The sequence below is a fragment of the Danaus plexippus genome, chromosome 25 (assembly GCF_018135715.1).
Source record: "Danaus plexippus chromosome 25, MEX_DaPlex, whole genome shotgun sequence".
Classification (NCBI taxonomy): domain Eukaryota; kingdom Metazoa; phylum Arthropoda; class Insecta; order Lepidoptera; family Nymphalidae; genus Danaus; species Danaus plexippus.
The window spans coordinates 2,313,222-2,331,517 of record NC_083553.1 but is presented as its reverse complement, the minus strand read 5'-3'; the positions used below and the strand labels follow the sequence as shown (position 1 = coordinate 2,331,517).

General features: G+C 29.4%; 1 protein-coding gene across 2 annotated transcripts in view; it reads right to left on the bottom strand.

The window, feature by feature from the left end:
* Positions 1 to 1,422: 1,422 nt before the first annotated feature.
* Positions 1,423 to 18,296, bottom strand: part of LOC116775421 (dipeptidyl aminopeptidase-like protein 6) — an 83,772-nt gene continuing 66,898 nt past the window's right edge. For both annotated transcript variants that reach the window (XM_061524642.1, XM_061524643.1), the window contains exons 7-18: positions 12,331 to 12,473; positions 10,986 to 11,128; positions 9,648 to 9,771; positions 9,174 to 9,409; positions 8,764 to 9,014; positions 7,745 to 7,917; positions 6,779 to 6,921; positions 6,514 to 6,705; positions 6,208 to 6,365; positions 5,790 to 6,001; positions 5,357 to 5,532; positions 1,423 to 5,122 (exon numbers count right to left, since the gene is read on the bottom strand). In XM_061524642.1, the coding sequence (XP_061380626.1) occupies positions 5,389 to 5,532; positions 5,790 to 6,001; positions 6,208 to 6,365; positions 6,514 to 6,705; positions 6,779 to 6,921; positions 7,745 to 7,917; positions 8,764 to 9,014; positions 9,174 to 9,409; positions 9,648 to 9,771; positions 10,986 to 11,128; positions 12,331 to 12,473 (1,919 nt within the window). In that variant the 3' untranslated portion in view covers positions 1,423 to 5,122; positions 5,357 to 5,388. The remainder of the gene's footprint in view (positions 5,123 to 5,356; positions 5,533 to 5,789; positions 6,002 to 6,207; positions 6,366 to 6,513; positions 6,706 to 6,778; positions 6,922 to 7,744; positions 7,918 to 8,763; positions 9,015 to 9,173; positions 9,410 to 9,647; positions 9,772 to 10,985; positions 11,129 to 12,330; positions 12,474 to 18,296) is intronic.

The following is an 18,296-nucleotide window of genomic DNA, read 5'->3' as shown; positions in this document are numbered from 1 at the left end:
ATTGCATTAAACTAACACTTTATATTAGTAATTATACGTCCTCTAAAAAATGACTTATTTTTCTTAGTAACAATGCCTATAGCGTGAATAAACTAAATAATCATTGGGACCGCTATGTAAACCAACGAAAAAGAACTATCTTTTGGATGTACCTAAGTCATTCTAGTATACAAGCCTAGCATAGTTTGTGCAATATCTGTTAAACAATATTAAAAATCCAAACCTCAGATAGTTTCGATGTATATATCCATCCTTTGAGACTTTATTGTTTCCTTAAATCACTTTACCGACACAATACTCGGGTAATTATACGTATCTTTCACTGTACGAGCACTAATCACTTTCCCAAACGATTGGTTGCGAATATATCGAATGCCAGTGCGACCGCCTTTTTATTACTGTCTGGTGGCGCCAACGCAATTTCGGCTGACCGGAAATATTTTCAAAACTACCGACTGCAACTGCATCTATGAAGTCTCTCATTAGTACTATTTCTAAGGTTACCCACATTAAACCCATATTTCATAAAATAACGATAACAATTATGGATAAATTTTCTCTGTTTCCTTTTTAATAATGGGGCGGTCAATATTTTGAATTATTAAGTTTTTTATGAATTATTAACTTCATCATCATCATCATCATGATGATGATGATGATGAAGTTTTTTTACTGCTCAATGAATAATTTTAGTAACACGTCAAAAGCTATTCGAACCACAGGTTTCAGCGAAAGGATTATTAAAATGACGCTCATTCGGTTTCATCAATAAAAAAAGCAATATTATATTCTTGCTTTTGCAATTTTTTTAATTTTCTCTGGAAACCTACAAAAATGTGCAAAAAAAAAAAATTCTTGAAATTGCGTCTCTACTTGGAAAGTAAATATCAAAACATCATGAATATAAAAAAGAAAAGAGATCGGAAACGTTTACGACGTGGAAAACATAAAACGAAGAATACTTCTTAAATGTCGTCATTTCGACGAAAACCTTAATTGAAACAAAGGAACGTCAAAGGAAGGTATGGTTAGAAGGTAATATGATAAACGTCAAAAATATATTTTTATTGAGTCAACGGTTTATCTCGTAACGTTCCTATGAGATAATATAAATAATATCACTTCGAGGATAAGCCTAAATTGTTGAGCTTCTTATAATATACTTGTTATTTTTGAAACATAATATATATTACGAAATGAAAAAGCTTTCTCATTGAGCTCTCCATTGTGACGTGAACAATAATTTAAATGAGAATCTCAGTACTGATTACAAATATATATATGTATCTGTTCGTATGTTTCAATTAAATTAAGGATTATAAACATTAACCTATATAGTGTTTATAAATGAAAATACATAAAAAAAAAGACCTTTAATGCTTTTGATTTTTTTGTATCTTAATAAATGAAATAAGAACAGAATTGATTTAGTAAGTGTTTATTGAATTACAATACAATTCTATTAAGATCCAGTGAAGATTTCACAGTAACGATAACAATAAATAAAATTTACAATAATAACAGCGTAGATGTAAAATACATGCGAAACTATATTACTTATAGTAATGATAAAAATATAAAGATTTATTTTACAAATAAGAGAAGCTTATGACAGTTAGTGTTGAGACAGGCTTGCGTTAAAACCTATTAGTTAAAGTGATTAAAAGACGTTTAAAAAGTTAATGATATTTTAGATATTAACTATTTAAAAGATGCGTCAGAAAAATAATTTATATTATTCAATAATGAAGCGGTATCCACGCTCTTGGAAGCATATTTATTATGAAATATAAATTGGCTTATTTCTTAGTACTGTTGTAAAAATCCGTGTTGTTTAAACATTAAGATAAAAATATTAAAATATGCGAATTAAAATATAAATTGATTTGTAACAAAAATATATTATTTGCAATATATTACAACTAATATTTTTCTTTAGACGCTTACAAAATAGACGTTGAAACGGAATCTGATCTTTTTTACTCAAAATGACTCTGAATAGAAATAATCACGTCGGTAATAACAAGCTTTTAAACTATACCTAGGCTAATACAAACAATAGTTTAAAATTATTCTATATTAATTATATAATATGAGAACATCGACGCTTTGGCACTTAGGTCTTTCTCACTTTATCCCATACAAACGCATAACGCGTATGATTGAAAAGATACATACAATAACAGTTATAAATTATAGATAATAATAATGTAATTAAAGCATAAATTTTCCTAAATTTAAGACTAAATGACTAAAAAAAATTAAATTTATTTTAGGTAAAATCGATGGTTACCAAACAAAATAATATACAAGAGCTCGAATTTATTTTAACAAATTTATAGGCATCGAAAAGCTTGTGTTACGAATACTAATGCGTAACTGTATGTGTTTGTTTATGAGTGTGTGATGAAAAATCTTGTGCGAATAAATTATTATTGACAAAATATTTTGTGTGTTTCTGTGCAATTAGGTAAATTGAATAAAACCATCTTGTAATCTGTGTATAACAGCGTGATTAATGTTAAAATTCCTTCTATATTATATGCGTTTAAAAATATATTTAAGTCATATTATACGTATATGTATAAATTATTATATTAAGTTATGAATCAGAGTATACAATTTTCTCGTGTAAACTGTAATGTAAATTGGTGTTTTGTTAGAAAATTTCAAACGATTTATACATCGAAATGATTTCTTAATATTACATTAAAACTGTGCCTACGGAAGAGTAGTGATTACTTACAATTTTTTTTTTTTATTTCAAAGGATACTTTTCTATTTTATTGCTATAAATTTAAAATCGCATTGAAATAACTATCAGAACGCGACTAGAACATTAAAGCACAATTAAATTATACTAAGTTCAAATCTAATTAAAAATTGTTATTACATAATAAAATATTTTAATACTATTGGTCTTCACTAATTTAACATTATATAAATAGTCAATGAAGTTACTAATAACATGCAATATCCGAAATATGAGAATGAGCAACTTTCAATGATTAAAATTTTTATCATAATATATACAACTTTTAACATTTCAACATTGAGTACATGAAATGTCTTTGTTACAAAACACGTACGAAGGACCGTCAAAATTGTAATATTCAATGAAGTTATCTACTGAATCTAAAAAGATAAGCGTAATTTATTCTACCATTATCAAAGAGACAAATGTATTAAATTTAAAGTTAATCACAACTTTATTCGTCGGTCAATAACTCGACTATATTGTTTCTAAACGTTAAAAATTCCACATTTTGTGTTTTAACGGTTAATATCGGAAGGCGCTTTTAAATCTACATTACGTCTACTTAAAAATCTACAGTTATTTGTCATTTAGAAATTACACTTTACCACCGAATGCGTTCATTAATTTTCAATGTTCATGCGATCAAAAATTATACAATATATATGACTAAAGCGTATTTATTTGTCAGATCTATTCACCGTTACTGTAGAACTCAGAGCTTACCTACTTATACACGTCATTTTTAAAATTTTCTAATCTACATAAATTGTACGTAAGAATTATAGAGATGTAAAACGCTTATCTCTCATTTCATTTTAGTCTCATTCTACAATTCATTCTTATATTTTAATTCAAAAAGTCATCAAGGCATTTAAAAACTTCTGTCGACCATGTGGTAGTCGCGATTTACCATCAGAAGAATGCAATGCAATAATACTTGGGTGTCGTCTTTTAATATAAACAAGGCAATAAAATAATTAAAAAAAAGTATTATAATAATCAGATATGGCAAAGAAGTGATGCAGTTTTGTATAATAGCTATCTTGTCGTAACATCCATGATCGAACTTAATTACGTGAGAACAGTGATCAGATCTGTCAAATAACATTTACAAACTATTCGATTTCATTACAATTTCAATTTATTAAATAAATAATATTTATTAAAACTTAACTTTGTTCCTTTTCAAGACCCTAGAAATAATTATGGAGACAATAAGGATCACAAGTTTACCTTATCATTACTTGGGAGATGTCGTAAGTAGTTTAATGGATCTATCAGTGAATGACTTAGTTCTGGTATCTTATTCCAGCTTTCGAATTCCTTTTTCAAACAGCCCGACAGGACAAAATAATTTTTTTTCATCTAGTTAAAATATTAAGGGTCTAATTTAAATGATCTACAATATCTACTTATAGTCTAGGATCACATAACTCATTGACTATAGAACTACGATCAATTCCTTAAATTAGAAATTAAAAAAACGAAACAAGAGATGAGACAGACTCAAACAAGTCATAGATTTTGCTCGTGGATTTAAATTTTATACTTGAATTGACATTTATAACGTTCTCATTTTAAAAACAGGGTCTGTTTAACAAATATGTTATTAAAATAATGTTAAAAAGTCAAATCGAATATATTTCACCCAAATCATCTTATTTTTACTATCACTATTTTGTTCTCGAAATTTTCTACAACACTAGAGACGAGGAGTTCTCGGTGAAACACTCCGTATTACAATTATAAAACACAAACCTGTTAAATGAATTGTGCGTGTTTCAAACATACAGCAGTTGAATGACAGCGATTGAAATCAATATAATATATTACACTTGCCTTATCACAACAACATCACAATATTTCTTTAGATATTTCAAACTAAAAGTGTCCAATGCATCCTACAAAATAAAATCAAATGTCAGAAACAACGTACACATAACAAATTCAACAAGTAGATTTTTTTTAACAAGCATTTTTGTATAAAACTTAATTTGATGATTCGATTCATTCATGCACAACTGAGCACAAACGCGCAAGAAATATGAATGGGCAGTTTTATAAACAGGGAACAATATTTCACACTTTAACAATTATCACAACATTTACAATGTATTTTCCCTTCTTTCTCTTAGATCTTAAAAGTAAAATTTCATCATGTCCCAAATTTATTGATCTTAACACTATTTCGATGAAATACAAAGCACATTGGACCATTCAAACTCGGACATACAGACTTTATAGCTATTTATCACATTCTTGATGTGTTTGTGAGTATCCACTTGGCAGTTAATACTAATAGGGATATGGAATAAATTGTACTACAAATTTTAAACTTGCTTGTGTTTTCTATATTGTAATTACCTGAAAGAGAAAGACTTAAAAATCAAACTTTAATTCTTCAGATTGAAAGTTTTATTCTGTAAAATTTTTCTTATTATTGTGCAACGACTTAATAATAAAAGAAAAATATAATGGGCCCTAAATATAACATAATTTTAAACTATCGTTAATTTAAATTTTTGAAAGAATTATCTGTGTGGACATATTCAGTACAAATTAATAATGAATGAAATTATATATAAACGTCATACTAACCAAGAGTACAGCTCCTCATCCCTCCACGAATCTCAGTCAAGGTTTCCACCGTTCCGAAGCCCCGCCTTCGTCTCCGGTGGCACTTGCTTTTTAAAACAATCATCAAGGAACGAAGACATCGTTCGATACAAATGATGCTTTACACCCTCCAAACTATGGCCTTCGTCCGGATATATCTGGATATAAGTCAAAAGAAATTTGGTAGTCTATTCGTGTAAAATTCTATCAGGAACTAAAAATGTACCGTAGTCAATACTTCATAAGTAATAGTTTATGAATTAAAAGTAATTAAGTACTTCAAACCTTATTTCTATAAGGAGTCATAATAAGCCATTTATTTTTGGCTAAATGTTACCAATAAATCAAAGACAATTTGTCCAATATAAAGAATTTGTTGAAGAAAGCTTAAAAATATTTTTATTTTCTTATTAACCTGTTGCCTAAATGTACTCCCATGGTCTGACAACGCCCTGGCTAGCGACATGGTCTGCTGAATATGTACATCATCATCAGCAGTTCCGTGAACCACCAGGATCATCTTATCTTGTAATGCTGAAGCTTGCTTCGTAACGTCAGCATCCGCGTAGCCTCGGTAATTACCTGTCGCGTTTGGCAGACCCATGTACCGCTCTGCGTAGGCCGAGGCTGTTTTTATAGTAAATATGACGTTAAAATTATAAGTAGTATTCTTGTTTCACGATATCTATCACATTTTTATTCAAAATATGTACATATAAACAGTTAATTCTGATAAGTGAATTATGTCTTTGATATTAGGAATAAAAATGTAGTGTCAAAAATTAAAATCAAATATGGATATTTCTATACATAATATCCATTCATTTACAGACCGTAATATCTCCAGCGCACAATAGGTGTTATTGTGATCCCGCAATGGAACACTCTCAAGGGGGAGGCAAGCGCCAACGCTGCCAGAAAACCTCCATGCGCTCGTCCCCACACCGCCACTCGACGTGCATCTATGAAGTGAAGTGAGTCCCGCAGATATCTGGGTAAATTTATTATTATTACTTACTATAATTATCATGTGACCATATAATCAAATTATATCCAAATACAATTTATATGCACCGCCCCGTTTTTTTTTTGTATTACTATTCAATAGAAATATTTGACTAAATTTCAATTCTACTTACTCAGCCACCTCCAGTTGATCTTTCAGTTCAACAGTCCCCAGTCTCTTATGCAGAGTGTGATGGGCAGCCAATCCTCTTCCTCCAGCTCCTCTTGCATCCACGGATGCTAGTATAGCTCCCGCCCCAGCTGCCAGAGAACCCCAGTCTAACGACCATTGCTCCGTAACCAGCTGTGTTCCCGGAGCCCCGTGTCTATAGAGAAAAGTTAATTTTCAATTTTCGTATTCTCTTTTTAGTTTCTTAATACGTTTAAGATACTACATACACTTTCATGACCAAAGGGTATTTAGTAACTTCATCTTCCCTTAGTCCTGGAGGAAGTAAAAGTCTCACTCTTGCCGCGTGTCCACTTGACAGTTGTACTGAAAATGTCCGCGGCGTGGGTAGAGCTATTGCTGCTAACTTTTCCTAAATAAAATAAAAAAAAATCAAAGTACGAAACTAAAATTAAATAAACAAGTTATTTTCCACTTCCACCTAAATTACATATTGCTTCTTGAGCTTCGCTAGTACGTAAGTTCATAACAAATTAACCAATAAGACAATGTAATAATAACAAAAAATATATATTTAAAAATATTTTTCCGTAAAAAAATGTGATGATGCGCTCAAAATAAAGATGACTTTAGCGTTTAGAGCGTCGTCTGAAATTAATGGTCTGAAAAATGCTTCAAACGTCTTCATAGTCATAACAGAACATGAAACTAAGTAAACCAGATAATTAAATGACTCGGTAAGTTAAGTAATAGAAATTGAAGGACTTGGAAAATAACTGACAATAACCAACTTTTTTGACTTTATATCGTATTTGATTTTGAATCGTTTTCCTATTCAAGAAAACCCTTTGATTGTTCAAAAACAAATATTGTGATAACTTAAGAATTTCAAAACAAAAAGTCTCATATTATAATCATAACAAATAATTCTTGGTAAAATATTTTTGATCGATATTACAAATCGTAAAAATAAAAAACACAGATTGAACCAAGAAACACAGAGTCAACGGTATTGTCATATACCTTATAAAGAACATCTTTAAACTGTATCGACAACGTTCATAACGTTAAAGATATTAAAATCCATAGATAGTAAACGTATAAAAATATCAATTTCACTGCACGAATTATGTGACAATTTTTTTATATTTTTTCAATAAATTACCCAGCATTATATTTTATGAGTAAAAAAGTGAATATTTTATGGTTTATCTATATATTAAATTACAACTCACCTTAACAGCTGTATTGTTTTCTAGATGCATCAAAAGTCTTGGCTCAGGTAAAGCTATCTTGTGTAAGCTCGACGTGGGGACTCCTGGTCCCAGGCACTCCAGTACAAAATATGTAGATGATGGACTAAAATGAGCATCGTGATAAAGGCACGGCTGGTTTTGTTGGACTTGTTCTGTGGAAAAATGTGCCATGAAATGATACACTGAAATTTTCTTTTATGCTCGATATCAAATGAAATAAATTAAAAATAACTCGAGCCGTAAATCAATTTAAAATAAATAAATTGTTACAATAACTTTGGGTTTGATACTTGTAGAATATTACTAGGTTATATTCTGATTTGAAATGCATTCTTAGGTAAGTCACTGGTATAAGTATTTGTAAGTTTGTTTGATACTATTTATATTAAACCGTAAATAAGAAAAAGCCTTCTATATTAACAGCTAATCTTCCGCTATTACAGTTTTACAGTTATTTATGATTTATTTACTCTGACCACTTAATTTCCCAGTGCAGTCCACTACATGAACATTTATTCATCAAGATTAAAAAGTAACTCGACTTTGAATCCCAAACTAAGGTAACACACTGTTAAACTCGTATGAAGCTAGTGGTGTGCTCCATGTCAGTTTTATACTAAAAGACTAATTTAAAGTTTACGCCATACACGTAGTGAAACTTCACTAATCGCTTTGAAATTATCATTTTGCTTTATGAATTTCGTGTTTTTTTATTGTTAATTTAACATAGAGATATATACTGATGGCTATGTAATGTAACACATTTTCAATAACCTATCTGTGATTTATTGCCTAAACATGAAAAAGCAAGATATCTAACACAATTTCACTGGCTCAAAGCTAGACATTTAATGTCATTATACGCTTCAGTCATTGCCTTATCGACGAAAACGATAAATTTCAGGAACATATTGTAAACAAGAATTTATTAATACTTGTGATAAATTAAGTTACTTAATAGATAAAGGTTGTTCAATATATGTACATATATCACGTACCTGGTTGTTTCTTTTTTTTCTTCTTAGGAGGTGATGGTGATGTAGGGATCTCTTCCCAATCACTGTCCCAGGAACTGTCTCCAGAAGAAGCCAAATTACCATAGAACTCCAGGTTTATTGATGGTGATGGCTGGGAGTTACAAGTGACGCAATAAGGGAGCTTCTGGGGGGTGCCAGGTCGTGGCGCTTCTGATGACACTCTGTATAAGTGCTGCTGTCCTGGTTTGCCCTCTGGTATACCCAAATAATAACTAAACAGAAAAGTTTTTTGTTTCTATGAAAACTATGTTAACAAATATGTTAAATCACCAATTGTACGAAAAGCTAAATATAATTATATTTTTTGAAAATTATATTTGAGTCGCATAAATAAAGCAGATATTAAAAAGTAGGTATCGATTATATCTTACATGTGTTGGTTTGCGTGATCCCACGCCAGCAATTTTACTACATCGAAGCTTCCGTGTGTGAGTGGCAATGCTCTTGGTCCATGAGAATTATGTTCAGCTCGTATTATGTGACGGAACAGACCCGCGGGGCCGTCTCGGACAGGGGCTAGTGTCACTAACGCGGCGCCGCCCGCTGACCATAACGGCGCAGGGGCAGCTTCTACCCACGCTTCTTTGCCTGAGAATATTCTATAAACCTAAAAAATTTAAATAGTATATCACAACAGCATAACAATTATGAGAGAAGGAATTTGTTAGAATTTTAGTCTTTTTTACGAATGAACTAAGTACTCAATGACATATAAAAAAATATATTATGAGTATATATGTTACGTGTGTTTCTTAATTAAATTAAATAAAAAAACGGAAGAAAGAAAGAAATGGAAATAATAAAAATAACAATAAAAATAACAACCATATTGTATCATATCCTACCTCTTGGCAGTACCACATAGGGCTTTTACACACAGACACAACAGTAAGATTTTGTACCCGTGTGAGCCACACAACGCATACTTCCGTTAGAGAAACCCATTGCGCACTTGTGAAGTAATAATCCCTAGAAAGATGAAATATTGTTGAAAATATAAAATTACTAAATTTCCGAATAAAAACGATTACGGACATAGGATACTTTTCATCAAATTCTATAGAAAAGAAATACATGATAAAATCCAAAATCTCTTATTATAGCCACTAAGACGGAACAGATTACGCCCGGTCAGCTATACATTTCTAATTCTTAAATTGACGCAGACGAAGTCGTATGTAACAGCTAGTCGTTTGTAACCGTGATCACGGTTGCTACAAAATAACCGAAACGTCGGGAGTATGTAGTCTAGAATAATAAAATAATGCCTTATAATGCAAAAATATTAGTTTTATTTAAATGAATACTCTCGAAAGTCTTAAATGTCAACTAGGTATATTATGAAAAAAATGTTTCAAACAACAGTGCGAAAATGTCAATGATTCCACTTTTTATTTACCAACAATCATTGTATACCTAGCCTGTGTAAGAAAATTTAGTCTTGTACGAATAACATAATTTATTGTCTGTTATTATTTTTATATTATTTCATATGCATTTAAATGTATTCACACAGAACCGAATGAGTAACGAGAAGATAGTTTAAAACTTTTACAAGACTGCCCTTCTAAATTACAATGTTGTTAGAGCTACTCTGAACTATTTTTAAATTGTTTAGTTATATTTATATTTATTTGTACGCTCAATTCGCGCACATGAATGATTTATTTTAGCAGTCAAATATCAGTAGAAAAATATATATTTTATCTTTATAATATTAGTACAATTGATAAAACACCTCCAATTATAAAATACATTTTATCCAGCATATGTTTACTATATATTTATTTAACTAAATTACGTGCTCAACCGACGGGCTCATGGTATTCTTTGGTCAAAGTTTTTTATACCTTAGTCCACCCTATAACTTTGTGGGTTAAGAATTTTACCGAAGATCGTTAAGTTTTTCTTAATGTCGCAACCACATATCCACACTCAGAAAAAAACTTCAGTATCTATAATACTAGTACTAAACAAGTAGACATTTTTCTGAGAACCGTTATTAAAGATTATATTTTATAATGAAAATCACTTCATAACCAGGACAAATAACGACTATTTCTAGAAACTATGTGAGCAAAATAATAACCATGATACCTAACAACTTACAAATTTTTTTTCTTTGTAAATTAAGTTAAAAACAAAATAACGGAAAGATATTTCTAAGATATCACAATACTTACCCCTCTTCTAGTATCACCTTAGGTGGTGTAAGATGGTGGGAACGTATGTGTTTAGGGTCAGCAATATCGGCCACCGTCAACTTTACAACCGGATTGTTAGTCCCCGGCTTGGGGTATCTGACGCTTCTTATTTCCGGATAAGTCTAAAATAATTCAGGTATTATTTCATATTCAGATCCTGTAATAAGGCGTATAATAGTAATAGTGATAAGGAAAATAAAATTTGAAGTGTATGTTTGTGATGTCAAATTAACAACTCATTATCAACGCATAGGTAATTATGTATATTAAGTTTATAAAAATATATGATAAATGCGTTTTTTAAATATTTCTGTAAGTTTGTTTTGGTTAATCTCACAACCGAAATAACGTGACGGATCTTTAACTGATTGATAATATAAGCTACTTTATTTTAAATAAAATAAAAAATAACTATTTCTAAATCACATCGTGTATAGAAAGAAAGAAAGACATATATAGAAAGTAAGACATATAAGTAAATATTTTTATTTCCTAAGATACACACAAGATTACATAAATGCGAAAACAAATTTCAATCTTATCAGACTTGAAACAAATATAAAAAACAGTATTATACATACTTTTAATTTAATGAAATCTCTAATGTGTGACGAATTTATCAAAAACAGTTTTAATCGAATGGAAAAGAATAACCAAAATAGATTAATATGTAGTTAAAATAGAAACCTCCTCTATCTTGAGATCGGATTTTTTTTATATCTCAGCTTCTAAAGCGGTGTTTCAATTTAGTTTTGCAACTTTGTTTGAAAATTGATAATATGTTTGGCTTGTCTACTGACGTACTTTGATAAGTTATTATGTTAAAGCATTAAAGTTAGCAAACTTTGCATCACTGAAGGATTTCTTTTGTAGATCATTCAGCTGAAAACCAGGAACCTACTATTATGCCTTACTTGCTTAAGACTTCGTGGTTGTAACTTAATAAATTATAATATTATATAATTTGTATTAATGTGTTTTGTTAGACTAATATAAGACATTCATTATAATTCTCTTCTTCGAGATCAATTATAACGAGAAATATTAGATATAAAGAATCTGTATTTCTTTATTTCTCGATGATTGACGTTAAACATAAATTCTTAATACTGTATTTTATATGAAAACATGAACATGATTATTCTATTTCATATTAATGAATAATTGAATAATGAAAGCCTCAATTTTTATTTTTGGTAGCAGCAAATTAATGCAAAATAAAATAAAAAATAGTTTTCATGAAAGTAGTAATAATTAGTTTAACAACTATTGTTGACTCGAAATTTGTTTTCATGGTTACAATCCTTGTAATAATCCACATTACCTTGGCAGGATCATCAGTATCCAAAGCAGCTCCATACCACGGAAATTTTTGTTCGTGAACCAAGCTATCATTAAAGGTGGCATATAAAACCATGTGGCCATCCGCTGACATCCACAACGCGGACCGGGATTTGAGGATTTCAACTGCAAGAAATATAGTAAGTTAATTCAATATAATTGTTGTAAATGAAGATTTTCGCTTGGACTCATTTAAATGAAAGTAAGCTTTTAGGATTCTAAGACGCTTTCATCTCGCCTGTCCATAATCAGGGCTGCTGCAAAGGAACCGAAATGTCGGGATTATGTAGTTACAAAATAATAAAAACGTGTAGTATCAGAAATAGTTTTCATAATATCCGAAAAATTTTAGGTTGTATTTTTCATTTATGAGGTTTTTTTTTTGCTTTTAGAAGCCATATAAACAAAAAATAATGCCTTTGCGACTTCACAGAAACAGTTATTCTTGAGGCTAATGGAGCTGAGACATTGTTTGTTATGTGCTATATTCTTTGAATATATATTATTTTTTGGGAATTTATACCAATCCCATTCTATGGCTGTATTCTAATATGATTCGTCACTACTAGATTTTGGATTTAAATTCTTTATAAGTTCATAAAACAAAGCAGTCTTTAATTTTGATGACATCTTAATAACGACGAAGAAGCCAATAATTTACTTATATTATTAAATCAATTCATGTTTGGTTCTAATTTTGGTAATCTGGTAATGTTAAGGCTTTTAAGTAATATTAATAATAATTAAAACATAAGCTTCGAAAGATTGGGAAACTCGTTTCTATATCCGGTGACATTAATGAAAACATTAATTAGAGATTTAACTTTTCAGAGTAATTAAGAATGGATGAGAAAATATTTTCTTAATAAATTAATGGAAATATTGCTGAGTTTATGTAATCTTAAATACTTTTTCCTTTTACAGATTAAAGACTTATTTACCAAACAGAACTTTTTCGTGCTAAATCTATTTCTCGTTATTCCTAAACTTTATATTATGTTGTTAAAGTCATTTTTCACTTCTATCTTATCTGTCATTCTGTTTCTCTTATGATATCATATCATAGGTGGCGTTTATAAAATCTTTTGCATTTAAATGTTTCAAAATAATTCTACTATATTAACCTTTGTAAGTGTCGTAAAATACTTATGAAAAATATTCATTGTTCACCTTATTATGTGTTATTAATACGACAAAAACCAGTTTTTAAAGAAGTTAAAAAAGATAAACAGTTTAAAACACATTTATAAGTAACATACATTCTAAAATTCTTTATATTAATTATTAGATACCAAATATATTACTTATTTTTTTAAATCTACCATGAAATATCTGTCACACAAGCAAGAAAAGTTTGTAAGATCTCAAAATGACGATTAGAAACAGGGATTTCAATCTAATTAATACAAAAGTAAAATAAAATTATGCACATTTATTATATCGAAAGAAAGATTTATTTTATAACTAATAAAAATACATATATGTTTTAAAATACTCCGATGACACCAAATCAGTCATGCACGTTTTTAACGCGTAATGTACCATGTTAATATAAAAGAGGCTTAACGTCTATTAATAAATGTGATACAAGATTATTTTTCACCATATATTTTTAAATATAACCTTAAAATTAATTAAGATTGTTCAATAAATAACGTGAAATAGAGTTTTATAGGTTCATTTAATCAAGTCTAATTTATGGCAATGAGTCAATGAAAGGATATTTTAAGTGGATTTATCAATATTGTTCAAGTAGAGTTACATTAATCAAAAAAAAGGAGGCTTACTCGGTTAATATGATGAAATTAAACTATATTGTGGTTAATAATTTTAAACTAAATATATTATGATTGAGGACGGTGGTAAATAATCTAAACATAAAAATACTGCAACCAATTATTAAAGTTAATACAAAAAAATATATATTATAAAACAATAATTAAAAAAAAAAACAAAGGACTAGAAGTGCATACTATGTAAAATACAGATGCCCAAACGGCAAACCGGTGAAGATCAAAAAGTCCTTTGAAAACATGCAATATCAAACATCTGTATGGATCTTAATAAAGAAGCTGTGCTAAGAACTATACCAGAGACAAAGTTGGCACATATTGATGACAATAGAAAATCAACACACGACTTGAAATCAACATTTCCGTGACGTTGTCAGCGTTTTACAAGTGGAGAAAGATGACAAGTCTGGTTATATAGACATGGCAATTTTGTATTTACTTGATTTTGAAGTCACCTTCTGAGTTAAATAGCGTTCGCAGGTGCTGTCAAAAATTTAATTGCGCAAAAATCAAAAACCATTACGATATTCCTATTCAGGCGTTGAGGCCCATTATTCCAGTCCTACCTTCGAATTCTTGTAGTATATTCTAGTATTAAACTGGTAATAACACGCTTGACGGCTTTTGATAAAATACTGATAAACGGTATGATCCTGCTAGAAGATAATACTCGTAAAACTAACTACTATATTAATCATAATTTTGTAATGCAGTGTGATATCTCTGTCTTATTTATACACTCCGAAAACTAATTTCATCAGAGAAATGGAGGACTTTTATGAAGGATGTTCTATTCCATGTATCCATCCGTCTCATATTCGTAAAACCTGGATTATAGGAAACAATTTTTTTTGCACTCTTTAGTGTTTTGGATGATGTTCAGTAAAGAATCATACTCAAGAAACCATGAGTTACACAAACACACCTGACACCTTACGAACCAAAATGATCTGCAATACAAAACGAATACCTTTGTCAAGGAAGCACCATTGAAATTACTATGAATCAATTGCTAGAATCCCAAGAATTACGTCTCCATATTACCGATGAATAGCCTCTCATCTTTGTTAACAACCATATGAGAAAGATAACAATATAGCGCTCTTGGAGCCGTTGTGACCTTAGGTCGACAAATAGAACAATAAAAGGTTATTTCAGAATTAATTAAATTAAAAACGTCAACTCGCTTCTAGAGTTGTTTTTAATTAAAGCGTAGGCTTCTAATAAGAATCTAATAAGATTTCCATGTTAAGTGTTACACACATTTTTTTGTTATTTTGCTAAACAAATATGTTAGTAATTTTTTTCTAGGAATATTATTACTTTTAAAATTGACCTACTAAACTGTTGAGAACTAATTAAAAAAAAATAAATTATACACCATGTTACATAATAAAATAAATAATATAAAATGAATTTTCCCGCTGCATAAATATTTCAAAAATATTAAATTTATTACTCATCCACTTTCCTATTTATTAAAAAGCCTTCTATAAACACGGGTGGATTTTCGAGAGGATTGAACCCTTAAATGAGATTTTGAATGATTGATTGATAGATTTGAATAATATTTTCTCAAGGTTTAACGAGGTTGTAACAAATAAACGATTTTAGTAATAACTTTCACCTAAGTGTTCATTTAAAATTATAAATGTTTCATAAATGCTTTTTAAAATAACAAAATTAATAATTCCCAGGTTAAAATGGTATTTACGTTAGCCGACTAGCAATTGTTAAGAATTTGTATTAAATCATAAATATAATGAAATTCTAATTTAAAAATTTTTGCGATCACAATTTAATGGCAAGTCAATCTTTTCAATCTTATTTGAATTTTATTTTCAAGGAACCTCTTGTAATCTTCTAATTTTTATGTGTATGAACATTTTTTTAAATTCAAAAAAATTATAACGTAAGCCGGTCGTTGTTCCAAAATATATAAATGTATATCATAAACAGATTCACGTAGAATAGTTTTAGTTAAGTCCTAATCTGATATCAATTATTATTTTACAATTTAATATTGGCATATTTAGTTTTAAAATACGACAAAAATCGAACCGAAAAAATTCTGCGGAATTTGACCACATGATTTTAAAGGCAGTAACAAGTTATAAGAATATTTGTAATAAATAAAGAAATAAATAAAATAAGATAGACAATACAATTTCCTCGCATGCATATGTATACTTAATTTAAAATTATAGAGATTCGTACGGTAGATTATTGGAAAAATAATGAGATCTAAGATTTTCCGGAAACGTCGGGGGTACGTTGTTTTTTACAAAAATAAATCACGCGTAGTTTATCCGAAAAATATTAGGTTCATTTAAATGATTCGAAAAATGATTAATGTTTACTATTGTTTATCAAAAAAAGTTAGTATACCTCAACCTTAGGTTGATTTTTTTTTTTAATATTTTTGATGTGAGTTTTAAGGAAGACAGTTCATTGGATTCAATATTAGGACTAAGTTATGATTCAATAAATGATAATGACTCTTTACCATTTCACCTAGAGATGACTACAAAATATATATATTTTATAATTAGTGCTTAAAGATTGTTTATACTATCGATATGTTTACGGTTTTTATTCCATCACTATTACCATATTTTTCCATTGTACAAGAGAAATGTTTAATTAAAAACGTATTTTTAAAGTCTTTTTTATTACTATTCATACGTACCATAAAATTTTTAATTTAACAAAATACTAAATTGTAAAGTGCCTTTCAATAGAGTAATAATTATAATTATCCCAGATAAGATTAAGTAAAGGTGATAAATATCAGATATGCGACATTTAATGATTAACCTACAAAATCAATTCAACTAAAAAAATGCCATGAATTTTTTTGAAAAGAGTTTATCTTAATTGTATTAGGTCAATGGGCCTAACTCTGTAAACAACGCTATTAATATTATTAGCATAGCAATATTTTTTATGGAATCTCCCCAGAGCTAAATATACGAAGGTCGCCTTTGTGTAAAGTTAATTCTCAATTTCGTATGCAAAACTTGTTTGTTCTTGGGATCGATATTGTTGAGCTTTTCTGTTTCTAGCCAACTTTTAAAAATAATGAGATCTAAGACTTTCGCGAGTATTCATTTAAAAAAAAACTAATATTTTTTGGACTACTACACGTATTTTATTATTTTCAAAACTACATACTCTGTCTCGTCTCGTCTGCTCATTCACATCTCGTCTGCACGTGATCACAGTTGCTGCAAAGAACCCGAAACATCAGGAGTATGTAGTTTTTTAAGATAATAAAATACGCGTCCTAATCCGAAAAATATTAGTTTCATTTAACTTTTAAAAACCTACAAAACCTTAATATAGTCAAGTAAACAACACTTTTATACCCGAAAGCACGAGGTGCTCATTAAGATAAGCTTTGATTCATTTAGTTACAATTTTATAACAAACAGAAATGTTCATTTATTTCACCCTTTCAAACCCAAAGCCTAATCATAAGATCTCATTTGACAAATTATTCAATAACCAAGTATTTCTGAATCTAGATGAAGGTAAAGAATAATGTTGTTGTTAGTACAGAAAAATACTATTTAGTAGGTCTAAAAGGAAAAAGAAGTAGAACAGGCGATATTATATATAACGAGTTATTTTTTCCAAATAATCTTTTTATAAAGTACAGAAAATAAATTACTATGTGAATATCTTTTTGCTGATATCTTTCATATGAGAAACCCCAATAGAGATAGTGATCAAATGTCACAGCGTAATTTATTACGGTTTGACTATACGAGATATTGGTGCTATTAAATGTGTGGATCGCCAATAACTGTGGCTTACGATATATTCATATTCATCCCTGAACCATAAGAAAAACTTCAACTAGATTCTGCAAGTTTTGTTAACACGTTTTTATTATAATGGGTGTAAATTTGAAGATCATATTTAGAGAAATGTCAATGAGACAAAAAAATTTGACCATGTTGAGCGAAGTCTATTTTCTAATGAAAATAATCTATTCTCATCCGTATAGTTTAGGAAGCTGTGATTGCAGGACATACGTTATACAAAAGCTATTAGGTTTTCAAAGAATACAATTTAATACGCATATGTTTATTATAGAAAATAAGTAAAACTAATTCCTAGATTTACAGTAGCAATGTTTTTATTGGAAATA